Consider the following 24,625-nt stretch of genomic DNA (forward strand, 5'->3'; position numbering starts at 1 on the left):
GCAAAAACCTCAATAAGCAATTTGGAGGTCCAGAGGTAGGCAACTGTTTAAAACCTGTAGTGCAGCAGTTGAGACGGTGCAACAGGAACGACTCATCATTAACAGGATATGCCTTTGGATAGAGGAGAGTTTCTCTTGGATGGCAACCTTCTTAGTAAACCAGGTGCCAGCGCCATGGGTACAAATCAGAACAAACACCACTCTGTACAAAAGACGAAGGGTGCAATGGTTTGATTGATGCGACAGATGGACAACCATAGAAGTATACTTGGCTATTTTATCATGAAGGTGCAAGACACGTTTCTGGAAGTTTAACTTATGATCTAGAATAATACCCAAAAATTTATGCGAGTCAACCATGGAGAGAGAACAACCAAAAAGTTTTAACAGTTGGAGGCCTGAAAATGTTAAGGTTGCCCTTAAGATAAAGAAGTTTAGTCTTGTCAGGAGAAATGGTAAGTTTATTAATAACGGACCAAGACCACAGATCATTTGTGATGTTACTGGCAGTACTTTCCAAAGAACGAGAGTTACCAAGGACAAGAGGGTTGGATCATCGGCATATGCTATTTTAGAAGCACTGGGAATTGAACAGAAAAGCCACTAATCTAGAACTAAATCCCAGACAAGTGGACCAAGCACTGAACCATGTAGGCATCCTCGAGAGACAGAGTGATTAAGTTGCTGAGTACCAGAAATTGACTTGGACAGAATGGTGGAGAAAGTAGTTGCATTTTAAGTTGCAGATTTGCGAGGTAAAAAACAGATGGCACTGATTACTAAAAATGCACATTAAATTAAAATATATAAAAAGGTGTCGGTATCTATACAGAGGACAATCATTGTCCCTCAACAGACAGGAATGAGTGAGGTGACATCCTATGCAGAATTGAACAAGGACAACTTCTACCCAGTGGAACCTATGATGACTAGAGTGCCAAGACATAACAGGTTTTATTTCGCATTGTTCACTTGTGGTGTGCCTAGGTGAAGGTTCTTGATATTACAAAAGTAGTTTGTTATGGATTAAATGCGTTTAGTCTGTGTAGTATTAGTAGCAGCAAATGATGCAAGAAACCAAGTCTACTCACCTCTACAACTCCAGACGGAAATCTGGCTGACAATCAACTACCCACTGGCTGAAGGAAAATTTCCACACATCTATCCTACAATTATCCTTCCTCAATTTGAATTTATGTCCCCTCATGTGTAATTTCAGCAGGAGGAAAGATTTGAATACATTGAGCTTACTCAATATATTCAAAGCCTTAAACACCTCAATCAGATCTCCTTGAAGGGTGCCAAGTCTCTAGGTGCTGCAAATTGTAGAACTGAATCCTATCTTGGTAAGAGCACCCTTTTGTATCCCTCACCAATCTTGTTACTTTTCTCTGCACCCATTCCAAAAGATACAAATCTTGAGTACTGCATATAGGTCTGGATACAGGCCTGTATGCAGCAATCAAGATGTGGCCTAACCATTGCCTTATACAACAGGATAATTACCTCCTTATCTCTATGGCAAATTCCTGTATATCACTGGCAAAACCCCATGAGCTGTTCTGGCAGCCTGTCTGCACTGCTCAGTGAACATCATATCAGAATACACAATTACCCCTAGGTTTTTTCCATTCTTTACTACACAGTGTAGTACTTCATTGGTTGTTATGCTATTCTGGGATTACTGCTACTCATATGCAGTACCTTGCATTTGTCAATGTTAAACTTCAATTGCTACTTCTCATGCATCTTCCACAATTTGCTAAATTTTTCTATAGGGCAACTGTTCTGTGGTGTTGCTGATTTTGCTGCTGAACTGTTGTTATATCATTGCCCATGATCCCAACATAACTAGATAACAAAAAAAAAAAAAAAAAAAAGTGAATATCAAAGCTTGATTTTGAAAATGCACATAACATATGCTGTATCCAACACAATGCTGGATGAGGAGTGTATCTCATTTCTGAAAAAAACTGTAAAATCTAATATGCTTAGAGAGTTAGTATATAGTTGACCTTGGTATTTGTGGGATATCAAATGATCCAAGGCCAGTTTTACTGCATGTAGTTTGCATTGTGTATTATAACTATATATCCATGGGAAATCCGATATGTTGGCTACTTGCTAGCGTATTCAGCTTGGTGTGTTGTAAAGAGTTGCTGATATGTACATGGAGTATTTCAATGTTCAGCCAGTTTTTAAGAGAGAAATCACAAGATGAAGTTGCATACTTCAGGGAGGATAGATTTGGATACATTGCTAACATGGATACATTATCCAAAATACAATTTCTCTCTGAACTAGCTCTTGAATCCTGATACCAAAGGAAAGACTGGCAGTTCTACATATGTTATTAGATTTTTCCATAGTGGCATATAAATGGATGTCCACAGATGACCATATTTACTAGATTTATATATATCTATCTCTCTTTTTTTTTTGCTTCCCCCAAGCTTAAAGCCCCATTTCCATCACAGATTTGCAATTACAAAATTCCAAAGAATGTTTGTGTACGATGGTCAGGCAGGGATTCAATTTTTATGGCACATTGAAAAGACAACTGCTGATGTCAGAGCATCAATGTATGCTTTGTTCCTTCCATCATTACTGGTGTTGAATTTTGGATGTATGGCTATGATCCAGAAACAGAGGCCCAGTCTGCTCGATGAAAGACTATTTTCTCCAGGGCCCAAAAAAAGCAAGGCATCTTGATCAAATGTGAAGCTTATGCTCATTGTATTTTTTGACTTACGGGACATTATCTGTTATGACATTACTCCTTATAATTAAATAGTGAATTAGGAATATTACAAAACAGTTGAATGGTGACTGCGTGATACCATTTTGAGAAAAGAGCTGGTAAATTGGGCTTCAGGGAATTGGTATCTGCATTAGAACAACACCCTTGCACAGTGTTTTCTCAAGGGTTTTTGCAAGCACTTCATCATTGTGGTTCTCTATCAGCCATACCAGATTTATCTCTCTGTGAATTTTTTTTGTTTGCCCCAAGCTTAAAGTCCCCCTTCAGTCAGATTTGCAATTCTAAAGAAGCCTATGCATCTAGAACTTAGAGAAGTGTTGAAATTGGTATAGTGGCAAGAAGATTATTTTTAAGGAGATCCACACAAACAGTTGGTAAGCTTCGATCATTTTTGAAAAATTTTGAACCTCAAACTTTTTGATCACACGTTGCACAATTTGTAATTAAGAGTGCAAAAACCATGCTCTCTTAATGACAAAGATGTATTTCAGCATAAATATAAGCTGCAAATTTGATTGGAGACAACATAACAAAACCCAGAAATCTATAACTAAATAAATCATTACAGAAAAGATCTTAAACAACTAAAGGGAGGCTGGCTTGCTTTTCATGTAGAGGGCTTGGACTCCAATCGTGGGCCCACAACAAGCAGATCTTCCAAACAGTACCTTCAACTTCCGAGAAACTGCTGAAAATCTTAGCTTCCTCCTCAACATTTGACATTAGAAATCAACAGAATTCCAGCAATTTAAGCTCAGTTATGCACAAATTGCTTCAGCCACAGTGACTGACCCTCAAACTATAGTCCTACCATCGAGAGTCCTACCTAATGCACGCACAGAAGCCCTCAATAGATGGCAGCACCTAACAAAGTAAGACAATACCACAGAGAGCCAGGTGCCTCCGCAGCCAGGTGGGAAGGAGCAGCAGTGCGTAGCACACTCTTCTTGATTAGACCGGGGTTCGAGCCCGTCACCATCAAATGCGGAAAGGTCAGGGAATGATCACCGCAAATCCCGGAGCAATATGGCCTTAGTTTCTAATGCTCCTAAAAACCAAATAACAAACAAACAACAGAGAGCAAAGTTAAAAGACTAGAACGATTGTATCAGATTACTGCCACACCTACCAAACAAGATATTCATTTCAAGATTTAGCCCATCAACCAAGGCCGCTTATGTAAATATGTTATTCCAGAAAGACAATGGAATTCAAGTGGACGTCAGAGCAATTAAAACAAAATGTCCCTCTTACGCAACCGGAGCTTAGAGGGGGAAACAGGCATTCTTTGTGTTATCAGACACTCAGTCTAAAACACTGATGGATCCAATATCTTTCTATTTCAGGAGATTTAGGAGAAGTCCGGTTGGCCTGCCTCCCTAAAATCCACTCATGCACATCTTCTCGAATGGTAAGTTCTGTTACGAAACTCAGGTGGCAACGAACGTGCAGAGTGGTTCTGTTCAAGACTTCAACCCATTCAGGCCTTGAATGGGTTGAGCACGCTGAATTCTGATGGGATCCTTCCACTTGTTCAGATTACAAACCTAAGGGGGCATAAATTCAAATTAAGAAAAGACAGACGTAGAATAGATGTGCGGAAATTTGCCTTTAGCCAGCGGGTGGTTAATTGCTGGAACAAACTTCCATCTGTCGTTGTGGAAGTTGATAGGTTAAATAAATATAAGGAGGAACTGGACAGGCATTTGGAGGGAATGGTGTGATTTTTTTTTTTGGCTGATGCTGCATAAGCTCATACACTTGCTTTCTTGCATCACATGCTACTACTACTGTTTGTTTGTTTGTTTGTTATTTGGTTTTTAGGAGCATTAGCAACTAAGGCCATATTGCACCGGGATATGCGGTGGTCATTCCCTGACCTTTCCGCATTCTCCGTATTTGGTGGTGACGGGCTCGAACCCCGGTCTAATCAAGAAGTGTGTGCTACGCACTGCTGCTCCTTCCCACCTGGCTACAGAGGCGCCCCACTACTACTCCTAGTCAACGTGAAGAGGAAAAGACCAAACTCTCCAGTACACAACAGCACGACGAAACAAATGGCCCTCAGTACCCAGAAGCTTTCACTCCCCCTCTTACGGCAGCGACACGATCAGAGTGGAAGCAGAAGGTGGTAAGAATTTCTGGTTATGACCAGGCTTCCATGCAAGGAAACTGAACTTGGCCTGTTACAATGTAAGATATTAGAGCTGGAAAAAAAGTTAGAAAATGTGAATTGGAATATCATCGGTTTGGCTGAAACAAGATGAAATGAATACTTATATAGTGCAAGGAAACCTGAGGCTTATGCTGCACCAGCCAAAAAAAAAATTATTATTATTACTAGCCATATAGTGCAAGGATGAGAATGCTACCTCCTTTATTAGACCAGAGAAAGACAGTAGCAAATTTAAAACTGAGAAAGGAGTTCAACAAGGTGACACAATATCTCCAAAGTTGTTTACAGATTAAACTGGTCACTGAAAGGAGTCAATGTGAATGGAGAGTACCTAAACCATTTACGATTTTCAGATAACACTGTGATCATAAGCCACAATCCCAAACAATTAGAGGAAAATCTTAATCAGTTATGTAGAGTTAGTAAGGATTTCAGACTAAAGATGTATATGGCTAAAACAAAAGTAATGATGAACAAGTATATCACAGAAAGGGATATAATCATTGAAGGAGCAGTAATTGAAAAGGTGGATTCACATACTTATCTGGGACAAATCAATGGGTAATAATGATAAATGGATGGAAGTGAAGAGAAGAATAAATTTTGGATTGATAGCATTCAGGAAATACAGTCACATACTGTGGAGTAATATCCCATTTGTCTGAAACGTAAAATAATGAACCGGTGTATACCCCCCACCACGACTTATGGAAGTGAAACTTGGGCACTCACCAAAAGAATGGAAGAGAAGCTGAAAACTACACAGCAAAGAATGGAACATATTGAAATAAGGATCAGACGATTAGATAAGAAGAGAAACACGTGGATTAGGCAGCAAACTCAAGTAAAGGAAATTCTTAACAAAACCAAAGAACTAAAATGGGTTTGGGCAGGACACACAGGTCAAAGACGTGATGACAGATGGACTAAGAAAATAACAGAATGGTACCCAAGAGGAGCTAGAAGAAAACCTGGAAGACAATGATGGAGATGGACAAATGAAATTCAAGAGTTCACGGGTGGTAAATAGATGTCCATTGCACAAAACAGAAGGAACTGGAAAGTTGCTGGAGAGGCCTTCATCCTGTAGAGGATTAAAAATGGCTGATGATGATGCACTTTTCATAATCACTTGTCAGAACAGAAGTATAGATACTATCCTTAATAAGAGGTGCTCCCCCCCCCAAGACAGAACGAGTCTCTCAACTACTGCCAGCATTGCAACCCTTTTTGCATACCACACAGCAACAAGTAGCAAATCCAATTCTTCCCCTAAAATGTGTGCAGTCTGGAAAATAAATTGCATTCACTACAAACTTTTCTCTTTCTATGTGAATTTGATTTCATTGGTTTAACAGAATCGTGTCAGACTTAACAAAGCAATTCAATTTCCTTCTGCATACAACTAAGTACAAGGGCACTGGAAACTCTTGAGTCAACAGATGAGGTGGTGGAGTTCAACTGTTCAATGCAGATAATTGGACAGCCGATGGGGATCATAGCAAGCCAATCAGAAAACTTTGAGGTTCTCTGTGTGAGCAGGAAATATCATCATACGCTTATCCAAATCAGTTTCATTTATCTTCCCCCTGACAATCTTTGGATTTAATATACCACATCCTGCAGGATCTTTAAATTCTACCCAAATCCTTTGCTTCTAACTCTAACCATCAGCCACTCCAGTGGGCCTTTCCATCAATTTCAAATCAACTTACCTTTTCAATTAAATTCCTCAGACCACAGATCATCATGCAATACTTGACCACTTACAACTGGGAACACCTACGTAATATGCCCATTGAAGATGAAACTCAATCTTTCACAGCAGTTGTGGATCATCGCAATCATGGGCGCTTCCAAGAGAGTCAGATTTTTATATAAAACCAAGAACTGGTACAATGATCTCACCAAAACGAAATTTATTCAAAAGTTGAAATCCTACAAAAAATCCTGAAGTCCAGATCTCTCACTGACCATGAGACCTATAGAAGAGACAGGGCAAAATTTCTCAAATCCAAAAAGGCTGCACACCATCACCATCTTTCAAAAGTCAAACAATCTCACAGAAACTAGTCTGACACAGACCGTAAACTCTTCAAAGACTGGATAAATCTTACTTTTATTAAAAAGATGAACAGCATATTTCTCCTGTCCTATGTAATGGAGCATTTGGACCCCCAACCATGATGATGAACGTTGTGATCTCTAAGCACCAACCAATAAATGTGATAAAAGATCTACCAAAAAAGCAACAGTGGGACCAGATGGCTTCCCACTCTTTGCAATTAAAATCTGTTCTGTATATATATTGCTGATGTCTTGCTACACCTCTATCAAAAAATTAGTGAAACCGGATCCACTCCATAGATTTGGAAATTATACATTGTTAAACCCATTCCTAAATCTAATCATCCAAAATCACCTGAAGATTTTCACTCAATTTCTACTGGATGCAACTTACTAAAGGCCTTTGAAAAACTCATTCATAATGCAATATTCAACCACTGTTTCTCTAATCGGCCTCCCCATCTACATAAAGTTATCCAACACAGATCTACAACTGCCAATCTCCTGGAAACTCCCTTCAGGATAGAGAAAACTATAAGCAACAAATTGTAGATTGATCTAATTTTTTTTTTTTTTTTATATCAGAGCTGCCTTCAGTGTCTGTCCTCACCCCAGTTTATATCTTTCAAGATTACTTTAAAATCTCTGGTCCTCTCCAGATCCTTACTTTTTGCTGGAATCGAGGAAGTTAATCATTTCATGTAGCCCAAACTCAGTGACTATCAATTGTCAGGAGGGGCATCCTTCAGGGTGGAGTGATGTCAACTACCCTCTTTGCTACACTTTTGGAACCAATTCTCACCTCACATCCCTGATTCAGTTCCTATGCTGATGAGCTAAAGCTATTTATCATTTCATATAGTCCATTGGAAATCAGCCAAAATCTTTATCCGGCAATAGACTTGTCAAATATTTTTCAATGGCTGGGCTGCAGATAAAACTATGTAAATGAATTTTTCAAAGAGGCAATAAAAAGCAACGTCCAGGTGTTCATCAATGGCAAGTTAGAAAAAAAGTTTCTTGTATCTTGGCCTTACCTGGGACAAGAACCTCACTTTTCAGGAACATTTCTGATAAACTACAAACAAATCATATGTGGTGTTTTGGGCAATCCAGCAAGAGTTAACAGGTTGCCACGACGTGTCCCTAATATGTCAATTTATAACAAGATGTCTCATATCCATCCCTCTCCATGCTTCAGAGATCTGGTTCTCTGAAGTCCACATATAGTCCATGTATTTTAACATGCAAAAAGAAAAGATATTTGGATTTGAATATTGGATTTTAAGATGGCTAAATTGCATACGAAAGATGCCACTCACAATATCCTGAATGATATTACACCTTGGAAGCTCCTCATCCTAGGAGAAAATATTGTAACCTATTGAAATTACTGACCAGAAGGGTTGATGTTCCTAACATATATGAAACTGCTACAGGTCCCAGATCCTATCACAGAAGAACACAGCATTCTCATTTTCCCTCAAGAATGAAATTCCTTGCCTGGCTGAACAATGTTTCCAGCAAACACCTTAAAATATTTTAATCAACTTGAAATTGGCCCATACAAAGTATCAAAAAAAAAAAAAAAGACATGCAAAAAGCAATCCAAGAGAACTTTATCACAGTCTTGGGTAAGCCAAGCCTAAACCCTTATGGGGATTCCTAACAAGAAAGAATCAACTATGTATTCTCACTTAATCAGAAGAACCAGTGACGTTAATTTTGCATTTCTAGAACCATCCCATCTAAAGTCTGAATTATCAAATTCCTTATATTTACGTAAATACCAAATAAAAATTTTTGTAGATCAATGCTGTCATTGTATATATTATTTTAAGCATATTTTGTAAGTACTCTTTTTGCACCCTTCTAGCTTGCACGCTGTTCAGGAGGTGAGTGTAAAAAAAACTTATTGTTTTTTTTAAATTGAATAAATAAAATAATAACAGCTGATTAACCCCTCCACTTCTCTCCCAAATATTCCTGACACTTGTTACTGTGTGATAGGATTATTAGTCCATAAAACCCTCGATTTAATGGACTAATAGGGGAGAAGGGGTGGCCGTTAATGCCAAAAGTCCGTTAAATCGAATGTAACCAGGGGGGGGGCATTTTTTATTGTTCTTAATGTAAAAAAAAAAAAAAAAAGCTTTAATACAATACACAGTATTCTGAACAATAGAAAATTATGTTGCAATTTGGCCTTTGATTTACGGATATCAGAAACAGTTTGTTTTTTTATGCTGTAAATTTCGCAAACACGTGCTACTGAGACGCCTTGTTCTAATTTCTCAATTACCTCTAATTTTTGTACCACATTTAAGTTTTAAGTTCACATGCTTTCTTTTAACTCCTCTATCACTTGATGCCATTTTAAATTGTAATTTAATTAATCAAGTCAGAATTCAGAAATCACAGAAACATTCTGTATACAACCTGAACACGCGATAGCTTGAGACAGACTGAGACCGAAACAAAGAGAGTCGATACACCTGCAGTTTAGTGTCCCGAGTCACGTTCAGCTCGCAAGTCACCACCTACTCTTATCTGTTATCTGTAATCTGCGAAAAACACTATTTGAACACATTTTCAGAAAGAATAACAAACAATTTCCTGAATTTGATTATAAAAATAAAAGTAGGTAATTATCAAAACAATAATGGAAATAGGTAATTATTATTAATGTTTAATTAATAATAATTACCTATTTTTTATGTCCTCTTGTCAAGTTGGGGAATCCCGAACACCATACGATATGACGCATACACATACAGTAACCGAACGGATGTCTAATCATTATACAAAGTTGCATTTGTAAGCAAAATAAAGACTGCCGCCGATTGGGTTTGTTTGTGTTTTGGCAATAAGCTATAAGAAGAATTCCTTCCTTATTTCTAGATGTATCACATTGTTGAAGAGCTCAGTGAGAAAAATATTTTCATTACATGTTGTGTCTGTCTATAGGCCCTAGCGTAGTAGTGGCAGCCCCTACTTGCATCTGTTTATGGGCTCTGGTGAAGTAGGGCCCCTAGGCTTTGCCTACTTTTGCTATGCAGTAGCTATACCCCTGATTTGTCCACATAAATAGGTCAATGCTTATGGAAGAGATTAATGATGCAGCTGAGTGTTCAGGAGTGAGAGTGCAGCAGTACGTGTGGACCCGGTACGAGTGGACCGGGGTTCAAGCCTGTGACTGCTACATACGATTAACGTTTGTATGCAATTTATTGTAAACTCCACTGACCTGGTGGTTGTGCCAGAGTATAAACAAGAACATTTTTATTTAATAAAGCACACATTTTTCTGGCTGCACCTGCACTGGAAGTTTTCTCTGTCTTCCCTTTCTCTTAGCTGTTCTAAAGTGATGTTAAATTGGTTACCAGCTCATGTAAGTGCTTTATGACTACACTGCACTTGAAAATTAGAGACAGCTAAAAAAGGGAGATTATAAGTTATCGTTTCATTTTTTTCCCCCCCAGCCAACAGGATTTAAACTGCATTCATAATACAGTACTCTAAATTCTCAAAGCAGAACAACTTGCCTTTGTAATGAGTTGCTCTGGTATTGCATGAGTTCCAAACAGGGACCTCGCCAAAATGTTAATTGCCTATTCATTTAAAAGATGAGACACTACAATGGCAACCTGTTTCAGCACTAATCAGATAGAAGGCAGTCTCTAGTGACTTTTAAAAGTTGTAATAATACAGCTTCACCTATATTACAACTTGAAAAACTAATTTTGTATACTCATGGCAGCTCATGTCGAACAACTTCTTCACAACTGTTTTGTCTGTGAATTGTCACTAGAGGTCACCTGCTATCTGATGAGGACTAGTCCTGATACAGGTTGCCATAACAGTTTCATCTTTTAAACAAATGGCCAATTAACCTTTTGAACTGCTTCCTTAACATTTGTGGATTGTAAAATAAACTGGATTTTAAAGAATTCCAAATTGAATCATTAACTCAAGTCTGTTTTCAATAAAAACAGTAAATATCAAGTAAAATGTCCTCAACATACCCTATTAGCTAGTGTAGGATATTATTCCAGTAGCTAATCAAAATTTCACAATATGGTGAGTAGCTTTACAAAGTTATTTGCTAATCAACGTGTGAGATGTTACAATTTATTAACATGGTCATAATAATAATAATGGAATTATAAGAAAATATAATGAATTACAATATAACATTCTAACACCACCAACTGTATTTCAAGAGACAATCTACTTCTTCATATGGAATATTCATATGCAGCATATGAATATTATCCTACTGACACTCTGTAAGTAATGTTACAATAAGAGAGTAAAAACGTCTTGTACCACTTTCAAAATAACAAACAAGAAAACACTGTGACATACTTTCCCTGTTTAAAATAGTAAAAGAGGGGCATATTTAATACTGCAAACTAATAAATAATGTATACTAACCTTTATCTTGAAATTTTTGTGCAGTTTTCTTACGGAGAGTATCTACAGTGCTATCTTCTGTATCAGCCCATTCTAGTACTAGCCTACGCCCATATAAGTGAGTACTGTGACAAAGTGAGGTAAAAGCTTTCTGTCAAAAATAATAAAAGAAAAACTAAATATCGGTTTATGTCAAATCACATGATATCTTTTACTTAATGATTCAAATTCAACCCAAGTCTTCAATCTCTTACCATTCTGGTTAGGTTTATTACAAATGAAATCCTCTATGACTTTATTTATAACAGTATTTGCTAAAGGCAGGACTTGCAAGTCTCGTTTTATGAAAAGTGTTTTGCAACAAGACAAGTGTCTATCGAGAAAGAATCTTCTCGGACTCCAGTAAGGAATAAATGCAAAAGGAAATCAAAGACCCCTAAAACTATTATAATAAGGGAAAAAGACAAACCGAAACTTGATAAAACAAATTATTACCTTGAATGATGAAGAAAATATGAACCACCCGTCTCTCGTTAAAGTAGTTCAAGCAAGTACAGCCTAGAACGGTGAGGGTTATGGAGTTTTTGATTCCCCAGGTGGTATAGGGGATAATATAATTACTGTTTGTAGTAGGGAGGACCATAGGATTTCTTTTATAGATGGCTTAAACTTCGGAGGATCACTAAATGCCTCTGAGATGTAGGTGGCATTGGCTAAGATAAGAAGGTTTTAGGAGAAATAATGTCTAAAGAGTCAAGTAAAATAAAACCAGCATCCAATAGAATTTTTGGTCTCTGGGCTGACTTGGAGGCGGTGACAACAGCTTTGGTTGTGGACAATGAGCACCTCAAGGTACGAGCTAGGGATCTCGAGGAGAGTGCTTGTCAGATAAATCAAATTTTAGATTGCCAGATTGAATTTCATAAGAAGTCTTATGCAGAGATAGTGCGGCAGGATCTCAAGTTAATTGATCCTGTGGACATCAAGAATAAACCAAGATCCAAAGAGGGGGACTGGCAGTGCTAGTCAGGATAGATCCTTATCAGTTCCTAATCCTCAGAATATGGTTATTCTCAGGCCCACCGAGGACTCTTCCATGAGTTCGAGTCAGGACATAAAGCAGAAAGTGACTTAGGTCATTAAGCGTGACAACAAGGAGATGAAAGTAAAAGGTATTCATCCCCTTAGGAATAAGGGGATGCTTGTGGAGACCACAGATTTGGTGGATGCTATAGGATCTCTTCTGCTCCTGCCTTGAAAGAGATAGGCTTTACAATGGAGAAACCTCGGTTATCAGATCCAACAATGTTAATATATGGTGTCCCTTGTGATTATGTTAAGGAGGATATACTTGAAGATCTATTCTTTAAAAACTTAAAAGATTTTGGATTCTCACAGGATGAAGTTAAAGACGAGGTGACTTTCAGATTTAGTTCTGGATCAGGTACAAAAGTGGTTAATTGGGTGATGGGATTTAGTCCTTGTGTGATGAGGTATATTCTGGAGAGTGATAGAATCAATCTTGGATTCACATCACACAGGTTCCATAGGTTTACGATTGCAAGCAAATGTTTCTGTTTTTGGGGTATGGCCACTCGGCCCAATTTTGTTCCCATAAGGCAGTTTCTTGTGGACACTGTGCAGAGGGTGGTCATGTCTATGGAGAGTGTACCCATAAAGAAGATTCTCCAAAATGTATCAACTGTAAGAGATGTGGCAGAGATTATAATCATTCTGTAAGGGATGTTGTCCAGAATACTTGAAAGCGGTACAGCTTACGGGCAGTAGAACAAAACATGAGTGATAATGGTCAAATTCAGAGACAGAGTGGCTGATAAGAATCCAATTTTGGGTGATGTTATATATGAGGGTGTATTCTTTGCAGGTAGGAGGTGGGGCCCATAAAGTTATGGGTTTTCCAACCTCGGCAAGAATTATTCATTCCCTTGAAAAACCTCCAAAAAAGTGCAAAACTTGTTTTAAATAATGATCTGGTGGTTACCAACATTACAGGTGGTCTGTGTACTGACACTGTGACCTGTTTAATGATCTCCACACCTTTCATAAGTTTTTATATTGGGTCTGTTTACTGTCCGCCAACTGAGGACATACAATCGAGTCTCTAACGGATTCATGTACTTTTTAACTATCCATTGTACTCTCAACCTACAGTGGATTTAATGTCTGTGGTTCCAAACCAATTGGCGACCAATGTAAATATCCTAGTTGAAGATCGTGATAACTTTACAGCTCCGCAAACCTCGAGAACTGTCTTTACACTGAGGACTCAGCTTAGAACTTCAGCTTCTCCTGGGAATTGAATTCACTAAAACACAAATGATTAATGTGGAAACAAAAGATTTATGTGAATTGTTATTGTGTTGATTTATGTTAATCAATGGTGATTTAATGGTGATTTAGGTCAATTGCTATTGACAAGATGCCAGCAGGTTTGGAAGTTCTAGCAGAAAGACAAGATAGTGCTGTTAACTGAATGTGGAGGTGGTCTTTCTTTGAAGAGTATTTCTGTAGTTAAACATAGTCTATTGTATGTAAACTAATTATATATTGTTTTCCGGATTCTCTGGAATTCTGAGACTCTGAGCACATTTAAAATAAGTGTTGCATATATCTGTTTATATAATAATTACTGTTTCTTGGTGGACTGAGGATAATTTGTGGAATTTTCTCCACTAGTGATTCACTTTTCATTCATTTCTTATTTCATTTTATTTAATTATTCGCTCGCTTCAAGTTCAGGGTAATCTGGAAGCGAGATAGACACCCACCGGTATTGCACTACCTCCAGTGGGTGCAGGACTTGTGCATTCAGCACAAACAGACAATGCAAACCCAGGCCTAGAGAAGGGCACCTGGTAGATGCCTTGTATCTGGCGGTAGTACGATACTGCACACATGTTTTTTAAGCCAACTTCGTAGAGGTTCTATGGCTGTACAGATGAACTAGGTGGAGATGGGCTTTTGCCTAGGAGCCACCCTTGATTATGAGATACACTAATGCTGTGCACCAGGAGGTCATATAATATAGTATTTTATATATGTATAATGAGAATGTTAATGTATATAAAATTGTATATATATATTGTAACTTTTGTATATAAATGTAATAATTGTGTGTACAAATAAATGGGGGGGGGGAAAAAAAAAAAAAAAAAAAGACACTACTCACACCAGGTAATGGTAGATGGCTCTCTGTCTTCTAACTTATACATAAGTCAGGTAATGGTAGATGGCTCTCTGTCTTCTAACTTATACATAAGTCAGAAGACAGATAGTACACTGCATTCCACTTTCCAGTTTGAGAAACTTTGCCGTGCACAAACAGTCTAAGCTTCTTAAATATCTGCCATCAATTCCTTAAATGCTGATCTCCAGATAATTCTTCAATAAGCCTCAGGCTTCCTTGTACCATATGGCCATTAATAATAATAATAATAATAATAAGGAAAAGATAACTTAGTTAACTTCTAAAACTCAGATCTGTCTTATTTCTTGCAGAAAAAAAAAAAAAAAAAAAAGAGTCAACTATTCCTATGCTCATTGAAGAATACTCTTCTAGACAAAATTGCATATTTCTATTAGGGATTACCCTAACTTCTAATCTCTTTTTTGCATAAGCACATCACAAATATTGTTCTCTCTACACCATAAAATCTGGGATTTCTTTTTCACTCTCAGTATTACTTCTCTTCTAAATAAATGCTCACTCTGCAAATCTCAAATCCATTCCACAACGGAATGGATTTGCTCCCATATCTGAGGTGGTGCCCCTAAAACCTCTCAAGTGTACCTGCTCCATTCAAAGGAAGTCAGGTTAATTAAATAACCTGTCCTTTACAAATTCTCTCCACTCTCTGTCTTGTAGATGTTCAGTTTGTGCTGCATGTCTTTTCTATAGATACTTCAATAGGGAATGTTCTTCTGAATTGGCATCTCCAATTCCCCCGCTCTTTTTCCAAACCAGAACAAACGCATGCTGTTAGTCAATTAGTCAGTCAGTCAGTATCAATTCACTATCCAACTACAAACTCACAGAACCAACTTTTTCTTGTTTATCCCTTCAACCTCTGCATTTGGGAAGAACTTTCCTTCACACGTATTTTGCAAAAAGTATGTCTACAGCAATTCAAGTCTAATGCTAACATACAATATATCTTTAGTTGTTGTTGTTATTTGGTATTTAGGAGCATTAGCAACTAAGGCCATATTGCTCCGGGGATATGCGATGGTCATTCCCTGACCTTTCCGCATCCTCCGTATTTGGTGGGCATGGGCTCGAACCCCGGTCTAATCAAGAAGCATGTGCTAAGCACTGCTGCTCCTGCCCACCTGGCTAAGGAGGCACCATATATATATCTTTAGTCTTCTTAGCCTCCAACCCATGCACTTGATACTAAGTGCTATAGGTTCTAATACATTTTGTGTTTGGAATTTCATAAAAAAATAAAATAAATAAAATAAAGAAAAGAAAAAAAGCCCAATGTATTATCTGCCCAGTAGTTTGTACATAAGACTAGGGCTGTGATTATCCTGGGTTGTATAGATCTGGTGACAGCATCTGTTAGGTTATTACTGCTGATCCAATGTGGCTTGGAATTCAGCTTATTCCAATAAAAGACTTAAGAGTCTATATATATTATATATCTTTGATAATTATTAGTTTTGGTCCAACTCTTCTGTGTATATGCTACATATGTGCATTATTTTCTCAGAAACAGTGCTATCTGGGAAGATTGCAGCAGATCCCACAGACGATTCTGATTTCAAGCCATCTGTAAAGATGTTAAGAGTCAGGGTATTTGGCTCAATGTACAGCACCACCCTGCACTGATCTTTACCCCATTATTAATGGAGAAATTGCACGATGGTAGATGATAATTCCAGTGGAAGGAGCTACCTTTGTTTTTGGATAACATTGTGTACTGTGACATTAAGATCTTTGAGTAGCACTTGGGCATGAATACTAATACTAAAGGGATGAGTGGTGTTCAACGAGTGTTACAGAAATTTTCCAATCATGGCTCAAAAAAAAAAAAAAAAAAAAAAAAGGATAGAACAGTCTAGCAGGGAGTTTAGTTTAAAGGTTTACTGTAGCAACAATTACTTTCATCAAAGCAGAAGAGGCAATCCAGTAGCTTTAATACATTGAATCTAGACAGATGTTCTAAATGCTCTAATAGCAATGTGATGATCTCATAGTGGATAGGATCTAGCCATTGTAATACGCTGTTTCAAGCCAAAACATAAACCTGACACCCATAGTCTAGTTTAGACCAGACGAGTGCATGATAGAGTCAAAGTAAAGTGCAGTGATCTGCACCCTGGTTGATGGAAGAGTTGAAGGAATGCCATGTTTTAAAAAAAAAGCTGGGATAAAAAAAAAAAAACAAGCCCCAGGAATTTTGTCTCAGGTACTAATGGAATGATATTTTGTGTGAGCTGTAGTTCTGGTTCAGGGTGAGGATTCTGTTTGTGACGATATCGTATGCAACCAGTCTTCTGAGATGAGAACCTAAAACCATTAGCCACTGGCCAGGAGGTGAAATGGTCAGAAAATTGTTTTTTGATGACTTGCATGTTGCCTGACTGCTGTGTGAAAATAATGGAGTCATCAACAAAGAGGGCATTATTCACAGTTGAAGGAAGCTGCTCAGTAATATGATTTTGATAGCTTTGATGACAACACTTAGAACGATCCTTAGAGAACTCTCTCCTCTTGGCAAAACTGCAACGAGAGGGAGAGGATCCCAGATGAACTTGAAATGAATAATTTCATATAAAGTTTTTAATAAAAACTGCAAGGTTTCCTCTAATACTGTAACAAGGTTCTAAATGTCTTTTAAAATTCCAAATTTCAAGTATGTCATATGCTTTTTTTCACACCAAAGAAAATTTAAATCAGGTGCTCACATTTGAGGAAAGTGTCTCAGATAGATACTTTGAGTTTAATTAACATTAGAACCCCCCATGATGATCAATCTGACCACTTGCCTACTTTAAATTGTTATAGTTTTGCAGCTCTTTTAACTACAGAAGTGTGAGTCCATGACTTGTCCTAACTTTCCATTAACTTAACAGCATGCACAACTGCAAATAATTTTGCACACTTTTCTTTTAAATTTTAGCTCTATACCTAAAACTGCCAAAACAGCCAATCTGACTGTTTGTAAAATTTTCACAAAATCAGCTAAAATATTTATACAGTTAATCAAGTGTTTGCATTTATTTAACTTGTGACAAACATTTGTGATCTGAATCATCCTATGGTTTGTGCAAGTACATACCAGTTGCATATGTCTGCACATTTGTGCACTATTATATACTGCTGCAATATGCCATTTTAGTTAAGTCTGGGTTAAAACTTTATACGTGGAAAATTATTTCAACAAATTTTACAGTGCCAATTTGATTGCATTATCTAAATGTGGCAGTCTTGTGGTTTTACTCAAGAGCAGATTCAAAAATGTCTACAGGAATTAGAAATGTTATCTAAAAATGGAGTGGAGATGAATTTAGAAGAAAAAAGTCACAAATGGATTCTTAGTGAAAGAGACGAGGAATCTAGTAGTAGTAGTGAAAATAATACTTCTGATCTGCGTTCATCAAGTGATATTGTAGATCAGTGCTTCCCAAAGTGGGCAGTGGGTTTACCTAGGGGGAGGTGCAAAGAAGCAAGGGGTGGCAGAGGGGAGTTTGAGGCCAGACCGTCCCAAGTGTGTTGATCACTTATTGTTCAGGTTAGTGCATAGCATAATATCTGTGCATATTTGTTAAGTAATTACACGGGGTGTCACACGAATAGTGTGCAAAACTGACAAGAATCTGTTCTCAAATTATAAGTGAAAATCACACACCCTCGTCTGAGTACAGTGTTTTCAGGAACTATTGTCCTTAGGAACAATGGTCTCTGCCACAGTAAACTTTTTTTTATTTCAAGAGTAAAAGATTCTTTTACCTTTGTTTGCACACTAAGAATCAGCATGTTTAATGAAAAACAACGATGATAAAATAACCAGAAATAGAAAGAAATATTTTACCGTGGCAATTATATAAATAAGGAACCATGCAAACTGTAAATATATTTCCATCTTAGAAAATGAAATGAATATTTGTGTTTTGTACATAAGTAATAGAATGCACAAGCTCACTCATGCTTGTAATGAAATCAATGAAAGCAACTTCTTTCTATCAAGGAAACACTTTACACCACATTTTTCAACACAATAATTATCAAATTAAATATAACTGTTCACTGCCTGATTGAATCTTTACTTCTAACATATGGCATTTTATAAAAGATGAAAGTTTACTTCAAGAGTTGATGTTTGCAAGGCAGTTCTTTAAAGGAGAAAATTCCACTTGCTAACATGTGGAATTTTACTTACTCTTGCGATGGATGGAGTTCCATCAATGACTGGTCACTACCATGGTTGTGTTGCCGATTTGAAAAAAGTTGTACCAAATGTCTTTACCATTCACTGTGTCATTCATCACCAACATTTGGTTGCAAAAAACCTCAGTGATCACCTTTACAAGTGATCGCCTTTAATAAAATCAAAGACCATGCTTTGATTTTATCGATAGACTATCCGGGAGCATTGTATTGAGAATAATGAAGATTTTTAATGTTGCATGCTTCATACTGAAGTTCGTTGGCTATCAAAAGGAAACTGCATAAGACACTTTTATAACTTTTTGACTCTGTTGTGGAGTTTTTTGAAGAAAAAGATGTTTTTCTTAATGATAAACTTAAAGGTATCACGCATGATATTGCATATTTGTCTGAACTAGTGACAAATGGGCCTGGAGTACTGGGGTCCATAGTTTCAAATACATATATATATATACACAGTTATGCCCAGTTAATTTATTAAAGTACAAATAAAATAAAATATAAGTACAAAATTCAGTAGCTTTCGGAACACGTGTCCCTTTATCAACTGACAAATTTGAATACATTACAAGCAAATGTGGCACGTTACTTATGCGTCATTGTTGTAGCACGGACGTGTGCTGCCTTACGCCAGTGATCATCCATCAATAAAACGGTTGTCTCTAGGATGGGATGTATACGCATGCCTTTCTGGCGATTTAATGCCTTAGGGTTGTTTATTATGTTTAGTGACTCTAGCCATAGGCGGTGGCGAAAGTTTCGCGCGTGGTCCACTATCTCAAAGTCGCGCTTGGGGTCAAGATCGTGGTTGGTAGCCCAAAAATGTTCTGCGAGCACGGACTGGTCAGTTTCGGCAAGCCGGATTGCTCTGTCGTGTTCCGTAAGGCGATCCTGGAGACGTCTCGATGTCTCACCTACGTAGCAACTGTTACAGGCCCTACAGGTGATACGGTACACTACATTGCTGCGTAAGACAGGTGTGACAGGGGTCTTCACACTGGAGACAAGTGAACGTAGGCTCTTACCGGGTAATTGCACACATTTGATGTTGTAACTTCTCAGGATCTTCGAGATACGTCCTGACACTCCTGGATAGTACGGAATGTAGGCAGACGATATGCCGACTTGCTTCGGAGGTCTTGGGTTGGAAGTAAGTTCTTCTGCCTGTAACAAGCATCTGTTAAGTACATGGGATGGATAACCGCATCTGGTTAGGTCCGCCTTCACACGGGAGATCTCGTTACGTCTAATTGTGTCGGTGATGGAATGGCTCCAGGCCCTGGAGAATAGGGTGCGGGCAGTGCTATTGAGATGGCTTGGAGCGTGGCCAGGTCCGGCCACGCTCCAAGCCATACTTAACAGATGCTTGTTACAGGCAGAAGAACTTACTTCCAACCCAAGACCTCCGAAGCAAGTCGGCATATCGTCTGCCTACATTCCGTACTATCCAGAAGTGTCAGGACGTATCTCGAAGATCCTGAGAAGTTACAACATCAAATGTGTGCAATTACCCGGTAAGAGCCTACGTTCACTTGTCTCCAGTGTGAAGACCCCTGTCACACCTGTCTTACGCAGCAATGTAGTGTACCGTATCACCTGTAGGGCCTGTAACAGTTGCTACGTAGGTGAGACATCGAGACGTCTCCAGGATCGCCTTACGGAACACGACAGAGCAATCCGGCTTGCCGAAACTGACCAGTCCGTGCTCGCAGAACATTTTTGGGCTACCAACCACGATCTTGACCCCAAGCGCGACTTTGAGATAGTGGACCACGCGCGAAACTTTCGCCACCGCCTATGGCTAGAGTCACTAAACATAATAAACAACCCTAAGGCATTAAATCGCCAGAAAGGCATGCGTATACATCCCATCCTAGAGACAACCGTTTTATTGATGAATGATCACTGGCGTAAGGCAGCACACGTCCGTGCTACAACAATGACGCATAAGTAACGTGCCACATTTGCTTGTAATGTATTCAAATTTGTCAGTTGATAAAGGGACACGTGTTCCGAAAGCTACTGAATTTTGTACTTATATTTTATTTTATTTGTACTTTAATAAATTAACTGGGCATAACTGTGTATATATATATATGTATTTGAAACTATGGACCCCAGTACTCCAGGCCCATTTGTCACTATTCGATCACTTTATGGCCATAATACCTACAACGACTGTGTGCAATTACAAAAGTCCTTCCTCTCAATAGCCCGGAACAGGCAACATTTACGCTTCGCACACAGATGCAAAAGCAATCGAATCATACCTAAAGGATTCCGGTACAAAGCCCCGTTCCACAACTCTCACATGGATCGTGCATGCTTTAACTTCAGCCTACGCACATTAAATTTGTGGATATCCCATCTCCACCGTGAAATCAGGAACGCTGACTACAACAAGTCCAGACTGTTACAACATCTGCAAGGTAAGGTCTCGCCTATCGTATTTACAAACCTTATACATACCATCTGCCATCGGGCTAGTCAGACCTCGGATACCTACCGTTTACGCCAACAGCGCAAGTTCATAAACTTAAGCATAGAAGCTAACTCCTTAAAGGCGAACACTCGTTCAGGCGACACGACTTCTTTCGTCTTGAATCTAAGTAACAAACAACTGTCCAATGAGCAGCTGAGTGTTTTATCAAACGGTATGAAATTCGCCGTTATACCATCGAAACCTCCCATCACACAGCTCGCTATGGGTATAGAAGCCAGTATTACCAACCTTCCCGAAGAAACTGCCAACGAGATCCAATTCAAGACTGCCGCAGTCCTCCGCAACACTCGAAAAACGTACTCAAACCTCAACCACCGCCAGCGTGCCACCCTGTCATCTATAAGAAAAGACAACTCCATCGTTGTACATCCTGCGGATAAAGGGCGCCGGACTGTTGTGCTGGACCGATCAGCCTACCGAGAGAAAGCCTTGGCCCTATTACTCGATCCTAACCTATATGAACCTCTACCTGATCCTCCCATTAAAGTCTTGAAACGTCTGGAAGCAAATGTTAATAAACTTGTCCACGCATGGCTTAAAGATAAGAAGATCCCGACCGCGACTCACCACCTTCTACGTGCTACTGGCTGCCAACTACCGCAATTCTACGGATTACCAAAGATCCATAAACCGGGTATTCCTCTCAGACCTATAGTGTCTTACTGCAGTGCCCCAACGTATGAACTGTCCAAACACATCGCGAGCCTCCTCTCGCCTCTTATAGGTAATACATCTCACACCGTTAAAAACAGCAGTGAATTTATTAACATCATTAAGGACATTTCAATCCCTGACAACTCTGTCATGGCATCATTTGACGTGGTTTCTTTATTCACCTCGATTCCCGTCCAACAGGCCGTGCACTGCGCCAGAAGGCTCCTTGAGAGCGACTTAAGCCTCCAATCCAGGACGTCACTATCCACTGATGACATCTGTACCGCCCTCAACCTATGCCTCTCTAGCAGCATCTTCACCTTTGAAGACTCACTCTACAAACAAGTACATGGCACTGCTATGGGTGCCCCTGTCAGTTCCGTAGTAGCTAACATCGCCATGGAAGATCTAGAGGAGCAGATACACCAGAACCCACCTACACCTATTACAATGTGGTGTAGATACGTCGACGATATTTTTACCATAATACCACGTGGTTCTGAAACGGTACTACTAGAACACCTCAACTCTCTATCCAATTTCATCAAGTTTACCGTAGAATCAGAGGTGGACGGTTCGCTCCCGTTTCTGGACGTGCTAGTGCATCGCGTAGGCCCAAGTCTAGAGACCTCAGTATACCGCAAACCCATGTGGTGCGGTCAATTCACCAACTACGGGTCCGGCCACGCTCCAAGCCATCTCAATAGCACTGCCCGCACCCTATTCTCCAGGGCCTGGAGCCATTCCAGCACCGACACAATTAGACGTAACGAGATCTCCCGTGTGAAGGCGGACCTAACCAGATGCGGTTATCCATCCCATGTACTTAACAGATGCTTGTTACAGGCAGAAGAACTTACTTCCAACCCAAGACCTCCGAAGCAAGTCGGCATATCGTCTGCCTACATTCCGTACTATCCAGGAGTGTCAGGACGTATCTCGAAGATCCTGAGAAGTTACAACATCAAATGTGTGCAATTACCCGGTAAGAGCCTACGTTCACTTGTCTCCAGTGTGAAGACCCCTGTCACACCTGTCTTACGCAGCAATGTAGTGTACCATATCACCTGTAGGGCCTGTAACAGTTGCTACGTAGGTGAGACATCGAGACGTCTCCAGGATCGCCTTACGGAACACGACAGAGCAATCCGGCTTGCCGAAACTGACCAGTCCGTGCTCGCAGAACATTTTTGGGCTACCAACCACGATCTTGACCCCAAGCGCGACTTTGAGATAGTGGACCACGCGCGACACTTTCGCCACCGCCTATGGCTAGAGTCACTAAACATAATAAACAACCCTAAGGCATTAAATCGCCAGAAAGGCATGCGTATACATCCCATCCTAGAGACAACCATTTTATTGATGGATGATCACTGGCGTAAGGCAGCACACGTCCGTGCTACAACAATGACGCATAAGTAACGTGCCACATTTGCTTGTAATGTATTCAAATTTGTCAGTTGATAAAGGGACACATGTTCCGAAAGCTACTGAATTTTGTACTTATATTTTATTTTATTTGTACTTTAATAAATTAACTGGACATAACTGTGTATATATATATGTATTTGTCTGAACTATTTGCAAAGTTAAATGAAATGAATTTACAGTTGCAAGGAAATGATATCCACCCTTATTAAGGCCAAATTTGTAGTATCCACTTTTATTTCAAAGTTAACTTTATTCAAGCACAATATAGGCTGTTGCGAGCTATATCAATTTTCCTCTGTCTGAGCTAGAAAATATTGGTGGGATACAGGATGATGATCTGCGAGTCTTTTGTGACCATTTGGATAGGCTGCATAATGTCTGAATGATTTAAGGATCTTCTTTTGATAGAAATTCCAGATTGGGTGATGAATCCATTTTTAGATATTGAGGAAGTTGGGGTATTAGAGGAAGAACTGAGTTACAAAATGATATTGAGCTGAAACCGAAGTTTAAGAAATCTTATCAAGAGTTTTGGTTACAGAAGAAAATTTCTGATCATTATCCTGCACTAGGGACAGTGGTTAAGAAACTCCTGCACTATAAACAGTGGTTAAGAAGCTACTTATTGCATTCCCAACTTCATAGTTAGTAGACTGTGTGGTCAACTTATCTCCAAGGAAAGAAAAATCAGCTCCAGATTACTGAATGTGATGATTTAAGACTCTTTCTAAGCGACTTTAAACCGGACATTGAGAAACTGGTATTATGTTATTAAGCCCATCCCTCGTGTTAAAAAGTTACAGAAAAATGAATTTGTTAATAAATGTAGTTCTAAGACTTTTGTTAAATGATTGTCAGATTTTGAAAAGCTAGAATCACTAGTCCAGTAATTTCAATATGTGAAATTAAATAAAATTTTATTTTATTTTGAAATAAATGTGCAATTTATCATTACTGTTTTGAATTATATTTTTTTATTACCTTCCTCATTTGGTCGTGCAGTCTGCTATTCTAAAAAATATTTTTATAAGTTAGGACTGGGGGAGGTTGGGGATGCATTTATGAAACCAAGGAGGTGGTGACCAGAAAAAGTTTGGGAACCACTGCTGTAAATGATAATACATGGCATCATAATTGTAAAAACTGTACGTCTATCAGTGGGCAACAAACATACTTCAAAAATCTGGGCACACATGGGAA

General features: G+C 38.8%; 1 protein-coding gene across 2 annotated transcripts in view; it reads right to left on the reverse strand.

Annotated features, from left to right (window-relative positions):
• The window catches only part of LOC150085940 (putative RNA-binding protein 19), a 496,890-nt gene that overhangs the window by 88,965 nt on the left and 383,300 nt on the right, over window positions 1-24,625 (reverse strand). For both annotated transcript variants that reach the window (XM_090374301.1, XM_090374300.1), the window contains one exon: window positions 11,442-11,571. In XM_090374301.1, the coding sequence (XP_090230427.1) occupies window positions 11,442-11,571 (130 nt within the window). The remainder of the gene's footprint in view (window positions 1-11,441; window positions 11,572-24,625) is intronic.

Source organism: Mastigoproctus giganteus, chromosome 5, assembly GCF_048544385.1.
Source record: "Mastigoproctus giganteus isolate SK-2022 chromosome 5, ASM4854438v1, whole genome shotgun sequence".
In the NCBI taxonomy this organism is placed as follows: domain Eukaryota; kingdom Metazoa; phylum Arthropoda; class Arachnida; order Uropygi; family Thelyphonidae; genus Mastigoproctus; species Mastigoproctus giganteus.